This window comes from Mesoplodon densirostris, chromosome 2 (genome assembly GCF_025265405.1).
Source record: "Mesoplodon densirostris isolate mMesDen1 chromosome 2, mMesDen1 primary haplotype, whole genome shotgun sequence".
NCBI classification, from domain to species: domain Eukaryota; kingdom Metazoa; phylum Chordata; class Mammalia; order Artiodactyla; family Ziphiidae; genus Mesoplodon; species Mesoplodon densirostris.
The window spans coordinates 96,736,235-96,756,802 of NC_082662.1; the positions used below are offsets into that span (position 1 = coordinate 96,736,235).

A 20,568-nucleotide genomic window follows, 5' to 3' on the forward strand; every position below is an offset into this window, starting at 1 on the left:
ATAAGTAAGACAAGATGGGATAAGGAAGAGAGATCTTCAGCTCTAAAGCCACTAGGAGAAATACTGCTGTGACTGATGGAGAAAAATGAAGATCAAATGAACACCAGGAAAGGACTGGCACATAATTGCAGCTCATGCCATTTGTCTTTGTCCTCCAGCCTCACCAGAAGTCCCAGTAACTATATCAATCACACACACAGGCATACTGCACTTGGAGTTGGACTCTTTGTTTTTGTTTGGATTTATTCTTTTTTTTACACAGTGTATTACATCAAACAAATTCCATCTACAACTTAGGGAGCTAGGAAGTTCTTTAAGCTTGGTTATCTATTTGATCCCAAATCACCAACCTATAGGCAAATCCCTCCCATCTTATTCCATATTTTACTTAATTTATCCTGTTTCCTCCCTGGCTTCCTGTTTTTCTGCTTTCCTTATTTTCTTTAGATCCATAAACTTATATTGCACATTTATTATGTACCAGTTCTTCTCATAGAACTCTAGTGGAGGAGACATAAAAATAAACAATTGGAATTAATATGATTAATCATATGATAATGCATATTGTCCCTTGTATATACACATATACTCATAGGTTGGTACAATTGACTCAAGAGGTGTGAATATGAGTGAGTAAAAATATAAAAAATACAGAGGCCAAATCTGAAGGATCTTACAAGCTATGCTAAGGAATTTGCACTGTATTCCTGAAGGTAATGGGAAGTCTGTTAAAGAGCTTTAAGAGGGGGCATGATACAGTTAGGTTTGGATTTTAGAAAGATTACTGTAGCAGCTATGTAGAGAATAGATTATAAGAAGACAATATAATATGAAGAGAGAGCATTTAAGAAGCTATTACATGGTCTGAAGAACCTAGGGGCAGGACAGGAATAAAGACGCAGACATAAAGAATGGACTTGAGGACACGGGAAGGGGGAAAGGTAAGCTGGGACGAAGTGAAAGAGTGGCATTGACATATATACACTACCAAATGTAAAATAGGTACCTAGTGAGAAGCAGCCGCATAGCACAGGGAGATCAGCTTGGTGCTTTGTGTCCAACTAGAGGGGTGGGATAGGGAGGGTGGGAGGGAGATGCAAGAGGGAGGAGATATGGGGATATATGTATATGTATAGATGAGTCACTCTGTTATACAGCAGAAACTAACACACCATTGTAAAGCAATTATACTCCAATAAAGATGTTAAAAAAAATAAAGAAGCTATTACAGTAATTCAGGAGAAGAATATTTTTTAAATATTTAAAATATTTTTAAAAACTAAGGACAGCATTGGCATTGTGAACAAAGCTGTGGTGATGAGTTGCATGTAGAGAACTTGGCTGGTGAACAGATTGAAGAAAAATTAAAATAAAATGATTCCCACGTTTCCCACTTGGGAAATAGAAGAACTTGGTGTCATTCTCAGTGTCAAGGGATACAGGGGGAGGAGCACGTTTAATGCTAGCTACTAATTATTGAGCACTCATTGCCTGCCAAGGAGATGCTAAACACTTAACATGCATTATTATCTCAGATTAACATCATGGAGTACATATTATTATATGAATTTAAAGAAGGAGAAATCAAGGCTCAAAAAAGTCAAGTAGCTTGTCAAAAATTACATAATAGTTAAATGGTAGAGCTGGAATTCAAACCTAGGCAGATCTACCCCAGATCTGCCTTGGCTCTTAATAAACAATACACCAGTGTTTATCAAAGTGTGGTCTAGAGGGAATCTGCAACCCAATCTATTGAAAAAGAATTCCTGATGAGTAGGGACTGCACTCACCAGGTATTTCTTATACAACTTAAAATTTATATGCTATTGCATACAGAGTATATATTATGACTTGGTGGAAGGAGAATGACAATTTCACTTTTTTAAAAAAATAAAAATAGAATTACCATATGACCCAGCAATCCCACTACTGGGCATATACCCTGAGAAAACCATAATTCAAAAAGACACAGGCACCCCAATGTTCATTGCAGCTCTATTTACAATAGCCAGGACACGGAACCAACCTAAATGTCCATCAACAGAGGAATGGATAAAGAAGATGTGGTATGTATATACAATGGAATATTACTCAGCCATAAAAAGGAACGAAATTGGGTCTTTTGTAGAGACATGGATGGACCTAGAGACTGTCATACAGAGTGAAGTAAGTCAGAAAAACAAATATCATATATTAACATATATATATGTGGAATCTGAAAAAATTTGTAGAGACGATCATATTGACAAAGCAGAAATAGAGACACAGATGTAGAGAACAAACGTATAGATACCAAGGGGAAAGTGGGGAGGATGAATTGGGAGATTGGGATTGACATATATACACTATTGACACTAGGTATAAAATAGATAACTAATGAGAACCTACTGTATAGCTCAAGGAACTCTACTCAATGCTCTGTAGTAACCTAAATGAGAAGGAAATCCAAAAAAGAGGGGGTATATCTATATGTATAACTGATTCACTTTGCTGTACAATATAAACTAACACAATACTGTAAAGCAACTATATGCCAATAAAAAATAACACTAATAAAATAATAGGATAATAACTCTACTATAAGATTGCATTAATTTGAATATTAAAAACATTATATTTAAAGTCTGAAAAAAAATAAAACATGGAGATTTTAGTGTATGAAGAATACTACCTGGATTACCATAGGGGTGGAGAGCAGCAAATATTTTCAGACTGGGATTTGATACTGGGATTGTTTAATTCACAATTCTCAGCCTTGATAAGGCTAGTGGTGCTGCAACCACTGCAGGGTGGTTTGGATTAAGTATCATATGCAGGAAGGGTGGTGGAGTAGAATAAATTATCACCCAGCTGAGCCCCTCAGACTCCTCCTCTTTCATACTCTTGTTCAGTGGGCTTTGACACCTACATCCAAATCTGCTCCAAGCTTGAAATGTCTCTGTATCTTTTCCTAAAAAACACTTGTACATTTATTTTTGCATCTTCCTCCATAAAATTCTGTTTTTAGTATGAAAATATGTTTAATTATGTACCAAGGGGTGAAACTCCAGGAAGTTGTATAGGGTTGTTAGTGACACTGTTTACCCTCAAGGACACCTGATGCTCTCTCTGAGAGCATGAGTAACCAATTTAAGAAACATGGGATTGTTGCTTGTTTAGGTCTAAACTTCACTACTAAATTGTAAATATTTTATTGTATTATTTCTGTGTTTTTCACAATACTTTAAAAATAGCAATGGTACCCAGTAAACAACTAATGAAATTGGAAGAGAGACATTTGAAAGAAATAAAGAGTATGAGAAATCAGAATAGACACACCAAAACCCAATCACATTTGAGTGTCACATTGGGAAGATACCTTCCTGTCTCTTGTGATTAAGTGATCACTTCAACAGAGGATGCTTTGGTCTTCCTATACTCTCTTAAAGTTGGTGGTTTTCAGAAGATGGACATCAAGCAGATCTTGGACTTACTTTCTCATGTGAGAGAAAAAGGAAGCAATTTTTGAGAATCAAATCTGATCTTTCAGGATTCAAAATGCTCAAACTAATTCTCACAACGCATGATGGCATCAGGGTGCAGAACATTCCTACCTTCGTGGTATTTTATTCACCTTGTTTCTTTCAAATTACTTTAACTGAGACTGCTGACAGCTTGCTTCAGCTTTGTGTTATTAACATTTAAGTGTCTGTGTTCTGGTCTATTTTGAGACTATCTATAAGGCAAAATACTGTACCAAAGACTTTTAAGTAATGTTTATTAAGAAAATAAATTTAAAAAAGCAATTGCCCTACCAATTACAATAGTGTCAGCTTACTACAGTGTTTTCTGTAGATATTCACTTTTGAACCCACTTGATTCTATGAATATTTATTTCTTCTTCAGTACATACAAAGTAATGATTTAGAATGCTATATAGGAATCCATTTTTGTGGCTTGTGGCTTTAGACTTTTATTGGCTCCTTCTTAGAAACTTGGTCTTCTTGACCTCTGCAGCCTTCACCAGTTTGAAAATCCTAACCATAATTCTCTGCAGGGATTTACACCGGTGTCTATTATGGCTCGTAATCTGTGATACGGCTTCTAGCATTCTTGTTGTAGAAAAGTTAAGCCCTCCCGTCTTTATTCTTGAGTAAAAAAGTCCCGGGCTTCCCTGGTGGCGCAGTGGTTGAGAGTCCGCCTGCCGATGCAGGGGATGCAGGTTCATGCCCCGGTCTGGGAGGATCCCACATGCCGCGGAGCAGCTGGGCCCGTGAGCCATGGCCGCTGAGCCTGCGCGTCCGGAGCCTGTGCTCCGCAACGAGAGTGGGAGAGGCCACGACGGTGAGAGGCCCGCGTACCGCAAAAAAAAAAAAAAGTCCACACATGGTTAGTGCTGTCAGCGAGCAGATGGAAACAAGCAACAGCTTCAGTCAGGCCTTAAGGCTGTGTCTGTGACAGGGAGGAATCTTTGTGATGAGCAAGGGGTTCCATTAGAAAATGGAGTAGTAGGTTTTTAACTTCAGAGTTACAAAAACAAAATTCTGTATTTTCTGTCATTCTTAGAGTGGCTGTATTTCCCAAACTAAAAGTTGGGATTCATGCTCTGACAAATACATAGGTACTTTTGTAACACCAGTTTCAGAATATTTTAGTTGGGTCAGTCCCATAATATTCAGGCTATGTTGTTACCATGTATATGCCCTACATTGGGACCCAACATGCCAATCAATAGGGCAGGTTACAAAGTAAGATTTCAGTGCCATTTGAAGAGATTGCTGCCCTTTGTTTCCAAAGATACAATGGACAACTGGAAACACACTGCTTTATGGGCCTTTCTCATCTGAGGATATATAGAGTCTATCCCCATAGCTGTGGTCATCAAGCTTTGTCAGTATTGGTGGCACTGGTATTTATCTTTCAGATTTCTGGGAAAGATACCCACTATCTTGGATTGTTCTTACGTCTGGGTCTGATTTCTCTCTGTTCTCCCTTATGTCAGTAACAAAGTTGTAAGGCCTGAAGCGGGCACCTCAGCATGACTAATTAAACATCAGCTCCCATACTCAGAGTAGTCTGAGTTTCATCCGAAAATTCATAAAGGATGGGCCTTTCCCCTTTATTAGAGCCAAGAAAAAATCTAGAAGTTCCAAAACCAAGAAGTTCCAAGAAAGGACTGGGAGTGGAGGTCCCTCCAACCAAAAATTACCCTTCTGATATAAAGAGGTCAGTCACCAGCCTCCCAGAAACTGTCCTGCTTGGTTGGCTCCCAATGAGCTGTATTTAAAGAGGAGAAAAAGCCACCTCCTGAAGGCGATAGCCCAGCCTAGCAGCTAAAGCATGTTGCTCATGGTCTGTCTGTCTGAGAGGTGAGCAGTGGACTGTGCTACTGGTTTCTTCATCCTTCGAAAACCTTGCACTGGCAAAGCCATAGTGATGTCCATTTCAAAGTCACAGTGGGAACAGGTCTGGAGTGCTATCTCAGAATGCAGTTTCTGCTCCCTTTGCCTTTGTGTCTTTTTTTTTTTTTTTCTTACTGTCCCTTACCAATAAAACAAGCAAGGATGAGCCAGATGCAAATGGGCTGGGAGGCAGCTCTGTCTCAGTGTTTTTCACAATCTATGTAAGTGTTAACTCAAATTCTTCTCACAGCCACTTGTAAGTTGCATGCCTGCTTGGCATGTAACTTACAAGTTTGTAACAGATCTCCCATGAGAATTCCCTATGGTTCCAACTTTCATTACCAATATTTTGCCAATAGGTAAAGCTTGGAAAAGCAAGTTCACAGTGGTAGGAACCACAAGTATTACATTATATACTGCTTATATAGGATTTTCTTTTTTGACTCTGAAGGATCTAGCAGATCTTAGGTGAAAGGATGTTCTTTTCAGAGTGTCACTTACCAGAAGGAAGACACTTCTGTCCATAGAAACAGTACGAACATATCTAAAATTTTATTTATCCCTCTAAGTTCTGAAAGGACATTAAAGAAGAATAATAAATAACACTGTACTTTGGCTACAAATTGCTAATTAATAACTAACTTCAGTTCTCCCAGTGGTAAAATATTACATTATTTTTTAAATGAAATTAAACATCACAATCTTCTTCTAATTGTTATAAACATATTTAGCAGCAATATCTGTTTAATTATTTAGGCATCCCTTAATGGTATAAATATTATCAGCACAGTCATAAATATTTTCTGCTTTGTCCATAGACAGTCAGCTAAGGATCTGTTGCTTGTAGGACTTAAATTAAGATCTATTTAAGGCTGCCTGCTGGCCACAAAGTAATGCTTACATTTGCTAATGCCTGAATCTGTTAGATTTAGCAACAAGAAGTGTTCTTTGCTTTCACAAGTAGGAGGAAGTTATTTTTCTGATATAAATTTTATTGTTGCTGGTATTAGAGAGATTTAGGGTGTGGTTGAAGTAGTTGAAATTTTAATTAATCTAATCCCTTTAACAGCAATTGTTTTCATATAGATAATTCTCTGTAACAACAGTGCTGTACTACAGATCACACCCGTATGAAACATTTACACTAAATATTTTAGCATATAATCTCACTTCCAGCTTTCTCTTTCTATAATGGTAAGATTTTCAGCTTTGGCTTTCTTCTTTTCCTCTTTTTTCTCTTTCACCCAGCATGCAGGGTTTCTTCTTAGGGAACCAGAATCATTTTTTTTCCCCTCAGCTAATTTTCTCTCAATGTCATTATCTCTCAGTAAGTTATGTTAATGGCCATCAAATCATTAATCTCCTAAAAGAGCACGGATGCTATGAAATAAGAATAGTTCAATTTCTTGTTTGTTTGTTTGGGTTTTGGTATCTACAGTCATTTGGTGTAGATTTTCATTTGAAATGATTTGTTTACTCATCAGTTTCAATAAATTGTTATGCTGCTGAAATTATCACTAGGAGTAGAGTCAGATGAAGGACGAAACTGTCATTTTGGTCAACCTCTGATTATCTCCTGGGTAAACTGGGAATTGTTCTTAATCTGCTCAAATGTCATATTCTCGAGGCAAGACTTTCTCTGACCTCCCAATATAAAATTACAGTCAGTATCCTTTCTCCAACAGCATTCTCCCCTTTAATTGGCTTTATTTTTCTGTATAGCAGTTATCATCATGTAACATTATAAAGCAATATATATCTGGGTTTTTTTTAGTGCATCTCTCCCCAACTAAGATGGAAGCTCTGCTAAAAGCAAGGATTTGGATTTTTCTACTGTTGTACCCTGAGAGCCAAGACAAGTACCTTAAATATAATAATACAGTAGGCAGTCAATAAATAATTACTGAATACATGAAGCTTAAACTACCAGATCAGTACAAAGAAACAAAATTTTCCCCTTTTCCTGGCATGCATTTTGATGGCTGACAACTTGATGTAGGTGTAAACATTTATCCTGGTCTGGCTGTCTTCTCAGCCCAAGTGGAAGGGTGTCCCTCTCTGGAACAAAAGCAAACAGTGCTGGATGTGGCTATGTCTTCATTAAACAACTAAAACTTCGGGTTGTGCCCTGTTGTTTGGCATCCATCCACATGTTTACAATTTTAAGAGAAATACAAAGCACAGAATCTCAAAGGATCCTCTCCAGGAATCTATACTTATGTGGTATATAAATAGGGGTTACCAAAAAGGGGTTCCATGGCCAAATAACTTTCTGAAACTAGGTAGTATATGAAGCTAAGGAAGGTTCTTAACGTCAAGGCATCTCAGAGGTATGATAATGCTCATTAGGGCTCTCCAAGGCAAGAAGACCTTAGGCTGTGTTTTCCAAACTCATTTGGTCACAGGCTTTTCTGTTCTACCAGCCAACTCTTGTTTCCAAGACTAGTTTGCATCATAGGGAACTCCATTGACTTAGGAGTTGAATGGGCCAGGTCAGGTGCAGGAAAAGTGGATTCCAGCTCCACCCCTTACTCACTCTGTTATATGACCTTGGACAAGTTACTTAACACTTCTGTATGCCTCACTTTTCTCTTCCATAAGGTAGGGATGAAAAGGATTACCCAGGATAATGTATGTAAAGTAAATGATCTATAAGTGCTAAATAAACTCTGGGTATTGTCAACACCTTTTATCAAATGTAGAAACGAGTGCTTTGTAAATAGATATCTTCAAGCATATTTTCTAAGACAGGTTTACTAGTATTGACCCACACCCAGAGTCAGCTAGCTGTGCCTCCTTTTTTGTCACAGACCCTGCCCCCATCTGAGGAGCTCTGTGTATCTAAGCAGAAATCAAAGAAATGCTATATTTCAACAAGACTTAATACAAATGTCTGATAACTCACTTTGGTGTATCCCGCAGAGTTGATTTCCTGTGTTTCAATACCCTTGACCTCAGATGAAGACGCTTTTGTCAGGAGAAAGGTGGTAGCATCCAAGTTAATGATTGTGCAGATGGCTACATGCTGACAGATTTTGAAGTGACCATATTTTTTCCAGTAAATTTCAAATGAAGGTGTGATTTGTGTAAATCTGACCCCTTCCAGTGTGCATTTCCATATATTTAGAATTTATAAATCCTGACAGATTCCACAATATTTATAGCCCTCCATAAAAAGCCTTTGCCAGTTTGCAGAGCTCTGCATTTGGCTCTCTGGTATGCTTAAGAGAGTTTAAATAATAATAAATTTGGTGATTTATTCCACCTGGAACAGAAACTTATTTTGCCCCCATTGGCTCACTATGAGGGGGATACTATAAATAGTGCCACAGATGCTGGGATCAGGAATAGGGAATTGAAATTCAAGAGAGAACAGAAACATTTCCATTATCACTGATGCCTTGAATGTATTTTTAAAACATTTCTGGTCCTCAAATAATGTACCTTCTCTCCTTTCTCCTACCCCATCTCAGTTACACTCAGACCCCCAAACCTGTTGCCAGCTTTAGGATTCAGTTGCATTAATGGAAGAGAGAGAGTGAAAGTATTAGCTGACTAGGCAGGAGAAAGTTGCCTCTAGGGAGGCCAAAGCAAGTCTCCAATGTTCGTCTTACATTTCACAGGAGTCAGCTGGTAACTGAGCATTAATGTCTAAAGTGTAAATTCATTATTTGAGACCCAGCTCATGCATCCTGCAGATATGATGAAAAGGTCTCAGTTCATGAAAAAGAAAAAAGAAAAAATCTAGTTGTAATTACAAGAGAAAGCCTAAGGACAATGTCAGAGGATCAATTCTTTCACCCATTCATGCTTATAATTACCCAGTACAGGGTAATAGAGAAATACCTGAATAGTTGACTCCAAATGATACCATTTTTTAAAACACAAAATAAACCAAAATTGGGGAGCCAATTGTTTGCCATAGAATCAGTCTACCAATGAAAACTGAGAGCAGCCATTTAGTTTTGCATAAGTGTTGTTATAACTTGTTGTGATATATGACAAGGAGACTTATTTTCAGCTTCTTGTTAGAGTAGACTGTGAAGGAATTAGCCTTTGTGTGAGGGAAAATAATAATAATGGCTAACGTCCACAGAGAGCTGACCATGGGCCGACACAGAGTAATACATCAAGTGGCTGTGATTCTCTGCAAAAACCTTCTAATTAAGTACTGGATTTTCCTGTCCTGATAAGTTGGAGCACACCCCCACCCAAAGTCTTTCCTGAGCAATCCCCTTGCGTCTAGCTAATAGGATGGCAGATGTTGGGACCAAGCCCCAGAGCCTGTAGTGTACCACATTTTAATGATTTGTGGTGAACAAAGTAAATGCTTTAAAAGCAAGCTTTATGAAGCAGGGGCCCAGTTAAGTATGATGGATTTGAGGTGAAGAAAAAGAAGCTGGATGTCGTATGGGGGTACTGTTTCCCAAACAGGGCACAGGTATTTACGGTTCATTGCTAATTCTAAAGCTTTACTTGAAAAATTGCTTCTTAAAAAATTGTGCTCTTGAGGAATGTCCTTGAGGCATGGAGGAATTTCCTTGCTTTTCTATAACATCTTTCTAAGAGGATGCGGAGGTATTGAGCTGTTAGACAGTTGCTCAGTGTCTTTGTGCTTCTGAGATCACATTATAGGTCTAACACATATGGGATAAATAAACTGTTTTCATTTCTTAAAGACCATGGAAGGAAATAAGACAAGAAAATTACCATATTGCTTCTTTTTTTTTTTTTTTTTTTTAAGCTATTAAAGAGGAGAATCCAGTTAGGGCAAATAAAAATGATTACTGCAAACAGGTTGTTGGTGGTTTTTTTCTATTTCTCCTAGCCTCCCACTCAGCAACATCAATATGGCAACTTGTGTCAGACCAGTGTTTTGACGCACGCTCTTTTGTTCTTCTTCCATAGGGCAACCCCTACATGTGCAATAATGAGTGTGATGCAAGTACCCCGGAGCTGGCACATCCACCTGAGCTGATGTTTGATTTTGAAGGAAGACATCCCTCTACATTTTGGCAGTCTGCTACTTGGAAAGAGTATCCCAAGCCTCTCCAGGTTAACATCACTCTGTCTTGGAGCAAAACTATTGAGCTCACAGACAACATAGTTATTACCTTTGAATCGGGGCGTCCAGACCAAATGATCCTGGAGAAATCTCTTGATTATGGACGAACATGGCAGCCCTATCAGTATTATGCCACAGACTGCTTAGATGCTTTTCACATGGATCCTAAATCCGTGAAGGATTTATCACAGCATACGGTCTTAGAAATCATTTGCACTGAAGAGTACTCCACAGGGTATATGACAAATAGCAAAATAATCCACTTTGAAATCAAAGATAGGTTCGCGTTTTTTGCCGGACCTTGGCTACGCAATATGGCTTCCCTCTACGGACAACTGGATACAACCAAGAAACTCAGAGATTTCTTTACTGTCACAGACCTGAGGATAAGGCTTTTGAGACCTGCCGTTGGGGAAATATTTGTAGACGAGCTACACTTGGCACGCTACTTTTACGCCATCTCCGACATAAAAGTTCACGGAAGGTAAGAAAACAACTGTCTGACTTGAATGAGAATAGGTGCGTCCAAAGAAAAGGCCAGTTTGCTGCTCCTGCAGCTGTAGAGTGACATTTGTCCCTTTCTACTGTAACATTTTCTCAGGAACGCCAGCCTAGAGGTAGGTTCTGAGGCGTTTGAGACCCTTCTAACTCAGCAATAATTTGTGATCCCAGACTTGCTGTCACTGAACCTGAACCTGGCAGGATTTCTTAGAATTTAAACCAAAGGCCAAAAAAAGGCATCTTATTTGAGAAAAAGGAACTCCCTAGGTCAGGGGGTGGTTTAAGTCTTTAAGATAATGAAGCCAGGGGAACAAAGCCAGCTGCTCTGTAAAAGGGACTGAAAAACAAAAAATACATCTTACTATTGTTTTTGAATGCAAGAGAGAGTTTCAGCATGGTTCAACTCTCTGTTTATGTTTTGTTATATCGTACCAAAAAAGTTCCAGAAATGAAAGTTATGTCTCTTTACATTTTATTAAATCAGAACCAAAAGCATTTAGGAAATACACTGCATTTATTAACAAGGGGCAAGCTCTACTTTTCAGGATCTTGGATGTTATTATCTTAAAAGGATATACTATCATTTAAATATGAACCTGACTCAGGCTACCTTTATTTTGTCAGTCAATTACATATGCACCATAGTTCAAATGCATTAATGCTCCAAGTCAGGCATATCTTTGTTTTGATAATATACCAGAGACACAATTGAACAAGTTTCCAAGGATTCTGAAGACATTTAAATGAAAAACTTGAATAATGAGAACCAGGACCACCAACACAGAGATTCTCAACCAGAGTTTTAAGTGTGGTATGCTACCAGAATAGCCATCTGATGGGAGTTGAAGCATGAGATGATGAGTTGGGAAAACTAAAGGTAAGAGTGGAGTATAGAGCACACTGGGGAAAAAAAAAAAAAAGGAAATGTGAAGCAAAGCAATAATCATTCTAAAAATGCCAAGAGAGCTTTAAATCAAAATATATGAGGATAAGAATATAAACAGTACATACATCATGTAGGTTTAGTTAATCATAAAAGCTAAACAAATAAGTCCAGATTCATTGATTACTGGCTTCCAGTAATCCCTTAGGGCAGCCTAGTCCTCAGAGACTGGAGAAGTGTTGAGACTCCCTGGGCTTTCAGAGAGTTGTCTCAAACCACCTTTAATAATAGTGCTGGTACACTTGTGCACTAGAAGGAAGAAGTGGCCATTGCAGTTAAGTAAGAGCCAGAGTGGGCACGCAGAATGGGGTGGTGGGCATGACCTCGGTAAGGTGGAAAAGGTTTCAGAATTTTACCTTATGGAATCTGACTTATGAACTGATGGCCACCTACTCTCAGCTTTGTTCTGGCTTCATGTTTCTCATGGAAGAGTCAAGAATCTTTACCTATGGAGCCTCTTTTAAAACTTTTAACCAAGATTTGGTGAATTTTGATGAAAATATCTTTAGAGCAAAATCATATTTCTGAGAGAAATATGCACTGGTTCAATATTGAGCTTGTGTGTTCTAGAGTTCATATACGACCAGGGCATAACATGAGAGCAGTGTGGAGCTATGATGTTAAATATGAGTTTGTGATTTATGATAAAATGCAGCTATTGTACCCATGAATATTTTAGCAAAAGATCAGTTTCCAGTATCTTATTCTTGGGAACATACAATATATAAAAACAGTTGATGGTGATATTATTAACAAGGGCATACCACAACAAAGTAACAAGCATTCTGTTTATCTACAAGAATAAATGTCAAAATTAATAAGTTGAGATGTGAATTTGAATCCTAGTGTGATCTATATTGTTAGGTAGAATCATCTAGGTCAGCTTACTTACAGTTTGAGAAATCCTTAAACTAAGCCAAAATCCTTATAGCCCAACTTCCCCTAAAACTCTCATTTTTCACTTATAAAAAAGGCAGTCTTGTGATGTTTTTTGGCTGGAAAATAAACATTGTTTGAGCTTATTTCTGTTATTAGATATTCATTTTTTTCCTCTGATTATTTAAGAGAGTGTAAAATACACTTTAAAGCTAAAAGCATTTTGGTGCATTCTCTATTGGAGTCGGACATACTGTCACTTAAAGGTGCCATGTTAGAAATGTAGAATCCCCCCAGATTTATCATTTTGCTTTTATCCTTCATCCTAGCAGTATCCTTCAACTGTATTTCAATGGTTCTGAGGAGTTTGGAGGAGCCCTCCTCCCTTCTCTGGGACTCCCCTCTACTGTCTTTTCCTGTTCACCAGTCAACTGAAAGCTGGTGAGGAAGCAACTGGGCAAAAGAGAAAGGTCCAATAGAGGTGAGCCCCTTCCATAAGGTTCCACTCTGTCACCTCCAAACTCTGTCCAAATTCCTCAGGGCAAAACTGATGCTGGCATGTACTGTGCTAGGTACCAGATGGCTGGAGTATTTTTAGTCTTAAGGGAGGGACTAAAGAAGCAAGGCCTGATGGCTCGGGCATATCTCCAGCTTCTAAGTTATATAAGGAAGATAGAGCCACTAAGGGAACTGTTGAGCTATTGCCTGGTTCACAGCCCTTTCAGCAAAGAAGCTGATATACGCTTGAAAATTTCAGTTGGGTTAAAATCCTGAGTCGCCTTTTTCCTACATAGTAAATAATCTATAGGAGGATTGAACATTAATTGATGATCTCTAAAAGAAAGTACTAAAATTTCTTTTCAAGAATATCATAAATATAAACTTTCCAAAATATAACTGTCTTTGCTTCCCTCAACCCATGCCCTCTGCCATCCTTGATGTGATTGCAATGTTTAACTTACTTTTACATGTCTGTGTCTGATCATTATAATGATATTTTTCTACCTGTCACTCCACCCCCACCCCCACCATGATGTGAGAATTGGCATGAGTTATTTGGGGAAAGTGGGTAAATTTCCATAGAATAGTGGACACATAGTACTACAAGTTTTTTCACCTTGAAATATTAAGCTACAGAAAAAAAACAATTGACTGTGAATTCCAGTTTTCTACTTCCTGTGCACATGTGTTTATGGCCTTTATGTTTTATACTGACTTGTATTATTTGGTGTAGAAATGATGTTTTGATTGCTATTAAACTAATGTAGCATTTATTTTTTTAGCAAGTGACACATCTGATACCAATTTTATTGTTGACAACTATAATCACATCATAAAAATTTTATGCCTCTTTGGCTACATACATATTTTGCTTCCATTTACTCACTCTTATTGTGTATTTATTAAGATAATCGAGGAAAAAGAGGACATATGGCCGTTGGCAATCTCAGCAACTCCATGTTACTTACATTGTTCAATAAACCTAATAATCTTCATGGACTAATTCTGACTTATGGATGTCCTGCTTCAGTAAATCAGGGTGATTTTCTCTAGTGAATAATAGACGAGTGCAGTGTGCCAGTACCTTAATTAAAGAGTGGCTCTCTTAGCCTTGATCTCATTTTAATTTACAGGGTAATACTACAATAATATTACTAATGGAAGTTACATTAAAGGGCATCAAGTAGCATTAACTGTATTAAATTATGGTACTTGTGTTAATTAACTGCTGAAGCAAGATGGTTCTAATGGCCAAAAAGGTCATCTAATGCATAAATAAAATCTACCCAGACAAGGGGTGAGAGGAGAAATGAAGAGTAGATGTTTGTTCTGAATATCTTTTTTATACAGACAGGGACTTAAATGCACAGGGCTGTTAAATATAGATAATGTCCAAAATGTTTTCTTAGTCACACAATTGGAAGTTTTGACTTTTAAGTGTTTTGTTCCCATTTAAACTTTCCAGATTCAAATTAATTGAAAAGTAAACATTATATTTGTCGGATACATAGATTTTATAGAATATAAATTCAACATTATCGTTTCTTTGAGGTGAAGGGCTTCAAGGAAGTAATGCAATTTATTGTAATAATTGTTAAGTCTGAAAGACCAATGAACATTGGATAATATGCTCATTTATTTGTAAGATATACAGTCAGCAGTGTATCAAGGTACTGGTTTCAGACATAAGATAACAGAAATTTTTTTCAACCTCAAAAGATCTAGGACAGAATTGTAAAAACTTTTCTCAGTGATAGAAAACTCTAATGCATATCTCCATTACTTGCCTTGTTACACAATATTCCTAAACATAATTATCAACCATTTTTTCTCAGTAGTGTTTACTCATTTCTTGACCCTTGCAGGGCCTACCCAAGCTCCCTATAGGCGGTTGGCTGTCAGTTACTATTTATAGAATTGACTTCGCCCTCGATGCCTCCATTTATCTTTAAGAAAAGAGCCAGGGAGCACTAGCACAGAAGCTCCACTTCCACACACTTTTGGGTGCTTTCTTTGCTCCACTGCTGCCCCAGCTCAGAAGCACAGCCTCCCTGCCTAATCCCAGGACCTGGGAAGGTCCAGGGACAGAAATATTCTCTTTGGGTATCAGAAGTGAGAAAGGTCCCCTATACTCTCACCCTCAGAAGGAATCAGATATATTTGTTTAAATGCCGCCGCCTTGGTATTTGCTCTAATTGGGACAAAGGGAGGTTGAAATTCACTTTCTTGAAGCAAGGCTTTCAAATGGTTAGTGCACAAACTTGTGATATTAGGTAAACAGGAGCACCGGTGGAAGTTTAAAAGTAAAAAAGCAGTTGAGCATTCTTCAAATTTTCTCAAATAATTTGGAAAACACATGTAATATGAAGTGCTCTGCCAATCATAAAAGACTTACATTTATCCTGTAATTTCTCTTAGTCTTTTTCCTAGCTGCAATTTGGATAAATCCACGAAAATATTTATCCTTTGTCCCTCCTGTGAGAGGCGTCCTGCAGGGTGCTTTTGGCACATTTGGCCTGTCATTTTTCCGTTCTTCCCAATTAGTCTTAAATACTGAGGTTGGGCTTTACTACTGCTTAACAGACTGCTTTTGTAACACCTTTCTTCTTTCTGTTACCCAAAAAGACTTTACCTCTGCCCTGGGACAGGTGGTGGACTAGACAGTGGCTATATGGAGATGCAGGAGGCATAGTCAGCGCCTTCAAGGAACTGATATCCAGAAGGGGCCGAGACATGTAAACAAAAAATGATGACAGCTTGGGTTAAATGCTTTTACTGTGTGAGTGTGTGAAGCGCCCTGGAAACAGAGCAGGAGATACTAACTTAATCTGGGAAGCCTTGCAGAAGCTTTGATGAGGATGACATTTGCATGGTATCTTGAATATGTGTCTTAGAATGCCAAGCAGCCAGGGCAGAATGGATATTCTAGGTTACAAATTATGCTTAAAAACAACACAGCATGTTGAGGAACTCCAAATAGTGAGGAATTGGTGGAGTGGACAAATCCTGGGAGATGCTCTTCCATCTTCTCCCTATGGATGTTTAGTATCTCCAAGAAGCCTTTAAGGATTCCTGCATCTTGGCCTCTGAGTTCCCCATGTCATAGGAAATCTAAGATTATATGGTTTCTCATATAGCAATTAAATGTAGGTGAGAAACATTCTAAGGCAGTGGTGTTAGGGGATAGTCCAGTGTGGCTGTATTAGCAAGAAAATACAGAGAGAGACAAGGAGAGCAGTACAATTGCTTAATTGTGGAGCAACCGTAACTCCAAGTCCTGATGCTCAAGTGGAGGGTCTGTAAAAGCTCTCCAAATTCCACAAAAGCAATCAGAGCATAAGGGTTTAATATTTGCTTACAAAGTCAATAGGACTTGGCAACCAATCAGATTTCAAAGAAGCAAAGACTTTAGTAGGGATCCAAGTGGGAGTCCAGTAAAGGATTTGAAAATACTGCTCTGGTGTTCCAGAGAAAGGTTTGCATTAGAAATGTAGGTTTGAAAATTATCACCTTACATGTGATGGTTGAAGTTTAGGGAATGGATGATGTTGATATGATACGGTGTTTTCCCTCATAATTATAAATGACTATGGTCATTTATAGAACATTTATAGAACTCTGTGGAGTATTGTCATTTAAGAGGTAATTTTTGAAGGAAATTAAGAAAAGCTCTGAGAAACAGAAGGAAATCAGAAAAGAGGGGAATGAGGTGATTCTAATAGCCCCTATTAATGTTTAAGTGGTAATCCTTTACATTTGTACAGCACTCAGGTTACAAGATTCTTGTCATACACCTTCTCCTTTAGTCCTTACAAGTAACTTGTGAGGCAGGTGCTGTTTAACCCCATTTTACAGATGAGAAACTGAAGACCAGAGAAGTTCCATGACTTTTTTTTTTAACATCCTACACATAATAAAGTGACAAAATCAGGTTGCTAATTACAAACTTCATGCTTTCTCTTTATTATGCTCTTGTAGCCACACTAACCTGAAGTGAGCTCAGTACATATAGCAGACTCAGTATATTCCCAAAAGACCCACTTTAAATGGCAATAATGAACCAATAAGTCTTGTGGTTCTACCCTTCTTGGAATATTCTGGAAGGCACTTCTCCATGACTTTTGCCCCAGTACAGGTATCCCCATTTTGCTTTTACAAAAAACCTACGTTAGTACCTGTTTTCGCTAACCAAAAGGAGTCTAAAGAGGATTTTCACCTTTATTTAAAAAGGAGAAAAGCAAAAATAGTGTTCAGCGACTGTTCTGCAGCAAGCCCTGTTAGAGGCAGTGTGCACCCTGAGAAGCCTGGTGAGAGCGGCACCACCAGGCTCCTTCCCTGGGAACTACACTCAGCATCTCAGCATCAAGGCTCCATAGTTTGCAACTGTGTCTGTGAGCTTCTGTGCTCTTATCTCAACTTATTCTGTGCACCTGTTACCAAGATGTGTCCTAGGGTAATTGCTTCTTCGCTTTACGCCATTTCAGCTTACGAAAGGTTTCATAGGAACTCCCTACTTTCAGATAGCGGAGGAAACCTGCATTTCATTATACCAGATTGCAGTGTGTTTATCTGAACTCTAACTTCTTACTTAATTTTTAGCAACTTCATAATGTGTGATTGGGCTAATTTGTCATATTGTGTTAGGTTTTAACAAAATTAAGATAGTCGCTTATTTTCTGAGGGGGAAAATACATAGATGAACTGAATTTTTTCCCATATTTTTCCATAGACCTTTAATACCTGCAACCACTTCCACTTAATGGGCATCATAAAACACTAAAACAAGCCACAAACATTAATGGATAAACTTGGAAATGGCCAACTACCTTAGTTTATTTTAAGAAAGTTTATCCTTCAGTTGAGCGCAATCAAATTTTCCTTTTAACTTCCATATATTAGTCCACATTCTCCCTTCTGGAACTATAGTGAATGTGTGCTACCTCTTTCATATAATAAAATTTCATAAATTTGCAGTCAAAGATTCTATCCCTCCAAGTCTTTTTTTTTCTTTCCAAGTTAAATTTAACCATTCTGTCAACCAAAAATTTTCATTTTAATTTCTTCTTCTTTTTGAAGGAAAATGAAATTCAATAAATAAGAGCATTCAGATGAAAAGCTTAGTAACCATAATTAAAAATAAAAAACAACATTGAGTATTGCTACTTAACTCCAGTGACAATGCTTAAAATAAATATTTATGGTATGAACCCATGTTAAGAAGACAACAGAGTGCCATTCTGATTCGGGGCATATTTTTTAAATCCTTGAGGATTTCTTGAATTATAAAGAGAATATATGCATAAGCAGCTCATTTTCCTCTGAGGTTTATACCGTTATAAGGAGAGAAGATATCTAATAATTTCTTCAGTTAAATTATGAACTTCATTAGTGTGCAGAAAAACAACCCAGTTTAGGAGCTTGTCTCTTTATCCTTAACTCCCCAGTGCCAGAGATTTTTTTAAACTAATGGGTCATTAAAGGAAAGATGTCTCCTTTTAAGAAACATAAGGATATTTAGGCAAAATACCACATAATAAAAAAGTGAGATAATTTTCCCCCTCACTTAATTTATCATTTTAAGAGGAAGTTATGTTCTGGCTACATCTGTATGCCCAAACAATGGAAATAGGGATACACTCAGCTTTTCCATCCACCTTCAGGACCCATGTTTTTTTTTCTAATTCAGCGGTTGTCATCTTTGGAAGGTCTTCTTGTTTTGTTGTCACTAGGTTCAAAGGTATTTCCTGACACATTAGGAGTTCATGGCCATTGATCGATACTGAATGTAAGAGTTTTTGTGGATCTATGTGATCAGCGGTTCAGTAGAGACACTCTTTCCATTCATTCTCCAAATACAAGAACAAAAGTGTTAAGGTCCTAGCTTTTATCATAGTAATTTGATTGTGTGGATAGATATATTGACTTCATAACAATATAAGTATATACTCCAATTCATTAAGCCACATTTAGAATAAAAAATATTAGTGTAACCAGAATTAACTGCACTGCATATAAATTCATGTTTGCTATTTCTGCCTCCTTTTTATAGGTAAGAAAACTGTATTTAAACAAGATCAACAATCAGTGGCAAAGAGGAGATGGAATTTTTTTTTTTTGCTTTTTTATTTTTATAAATAAATTTTTTTTACAATTTTAAATGTTACTTTCCATTTACAGTTATTAAAATATATTGGTATATTCCCCATGTTGTACAATACATCCTTGAGCCTATCTCACACCCAATAGTTTATACCTCCCACTCCCCCACCCCTATATTGCCCTTATCCCCCTCTGGTAACCACTAGTTTGTTCTCTATATCTGTGAGTCTGCTTCTTTTTTGTTTTATTCACTAGATTGTTGTATATTTTAGATTCCACATATAAGTGATATCATACAGTATTTGTCTTTCTCTGTTTGACTTCACTTAGCGTAATACTCTCCAAATCCATCCATGTTGCTGCAAATGGCAAATTTTCATTCTTTTTTATGACATAGTAGTATTCAATTGTATGTATATACCACACCTTCTTTATCCATTCATCTGTGGATGGACACTTAGGTTGCTTTCATATCTTGGCAATTGTAAATAATGCTGCTATGAACATTGGAGTACATGTATCTTTTCAAATTAGTGTTTTTGGGTTTTTTTAGGTATTTACTTAGGAGTGGGATTGCTGGGTCATAAGGTAGTTCTATTTTTAGTTTTCTGAGAAACCTCGATACTGTTTTCCACAGTGACTGCACCAAGTTACACTCCCACCAGCAGTATACAAGAGTTCTCTTTTCCCCACATCCTTGCCAACATTTGTTATTTGTGTTCTTTTTTAATGATAGCCATTCTGATAGGTATGAGGTGATATCTCATTGTGGTCTTGATTTACATTCCCCTGTTGATTAGCAAAGCTGAACACCTTTTCATGTGCCTGTTGGCCATCTACCTTTCCTCTTTGGAAAAATGTCTATTCAGGTCTGTTTGTTTTTTTGATGTTGAGTTGTATAGGCAGTTTATATATGTCAGATATTAATTCCTTTTGTTCATATTATTTGCAGATGTTTTCCTCCTGTTCAGTAGTTTGTCTTTTCATTTTGTCAATGGTTTTCTTTGCTGTGCAAAAGCCTTTAAGTTTAATTAGGTCCCATTTGTTGTTATTGTTGTTTCTCCTATTTTCTTTACTTTAGGAGAAGGATCCAAAAAGATATTGCTGTGATTTATGTCAAAGAGTGTTCTGCCTATGTTTTCTTCTAGGAGTTTTATAGTATCCAGTCTTACATTTAGGTCTTTAATCCATTTGAGTTTATT

At 37.5% G+C, this 20,568-nt stretch overlaps 1 protein-coding gene across 2 annotated transcripts in view; it reads left to right on the forward strand.

Moving 5' to 3' along the window:
- NTNG1 (netrin G1) overlaps positions 1-20,568 on the forward strand; it is a 365,432-nt gene that overhangs the window by 176,019 nt on the left and 168,845 nt on the right. For both annotated transcript variants that reach the window (XM_060085947.1, XM_060085936.1), the window contains exon 2: positions 10,290-10,930. In XM_060085947.1, coding sequence (XP_059941930.1) covers positions 10,290-10,930 — 641 coding nt within the window. The remainder of the gene's footprint in view (positions 1-10,289; positions 10,931-20,568) is intronic.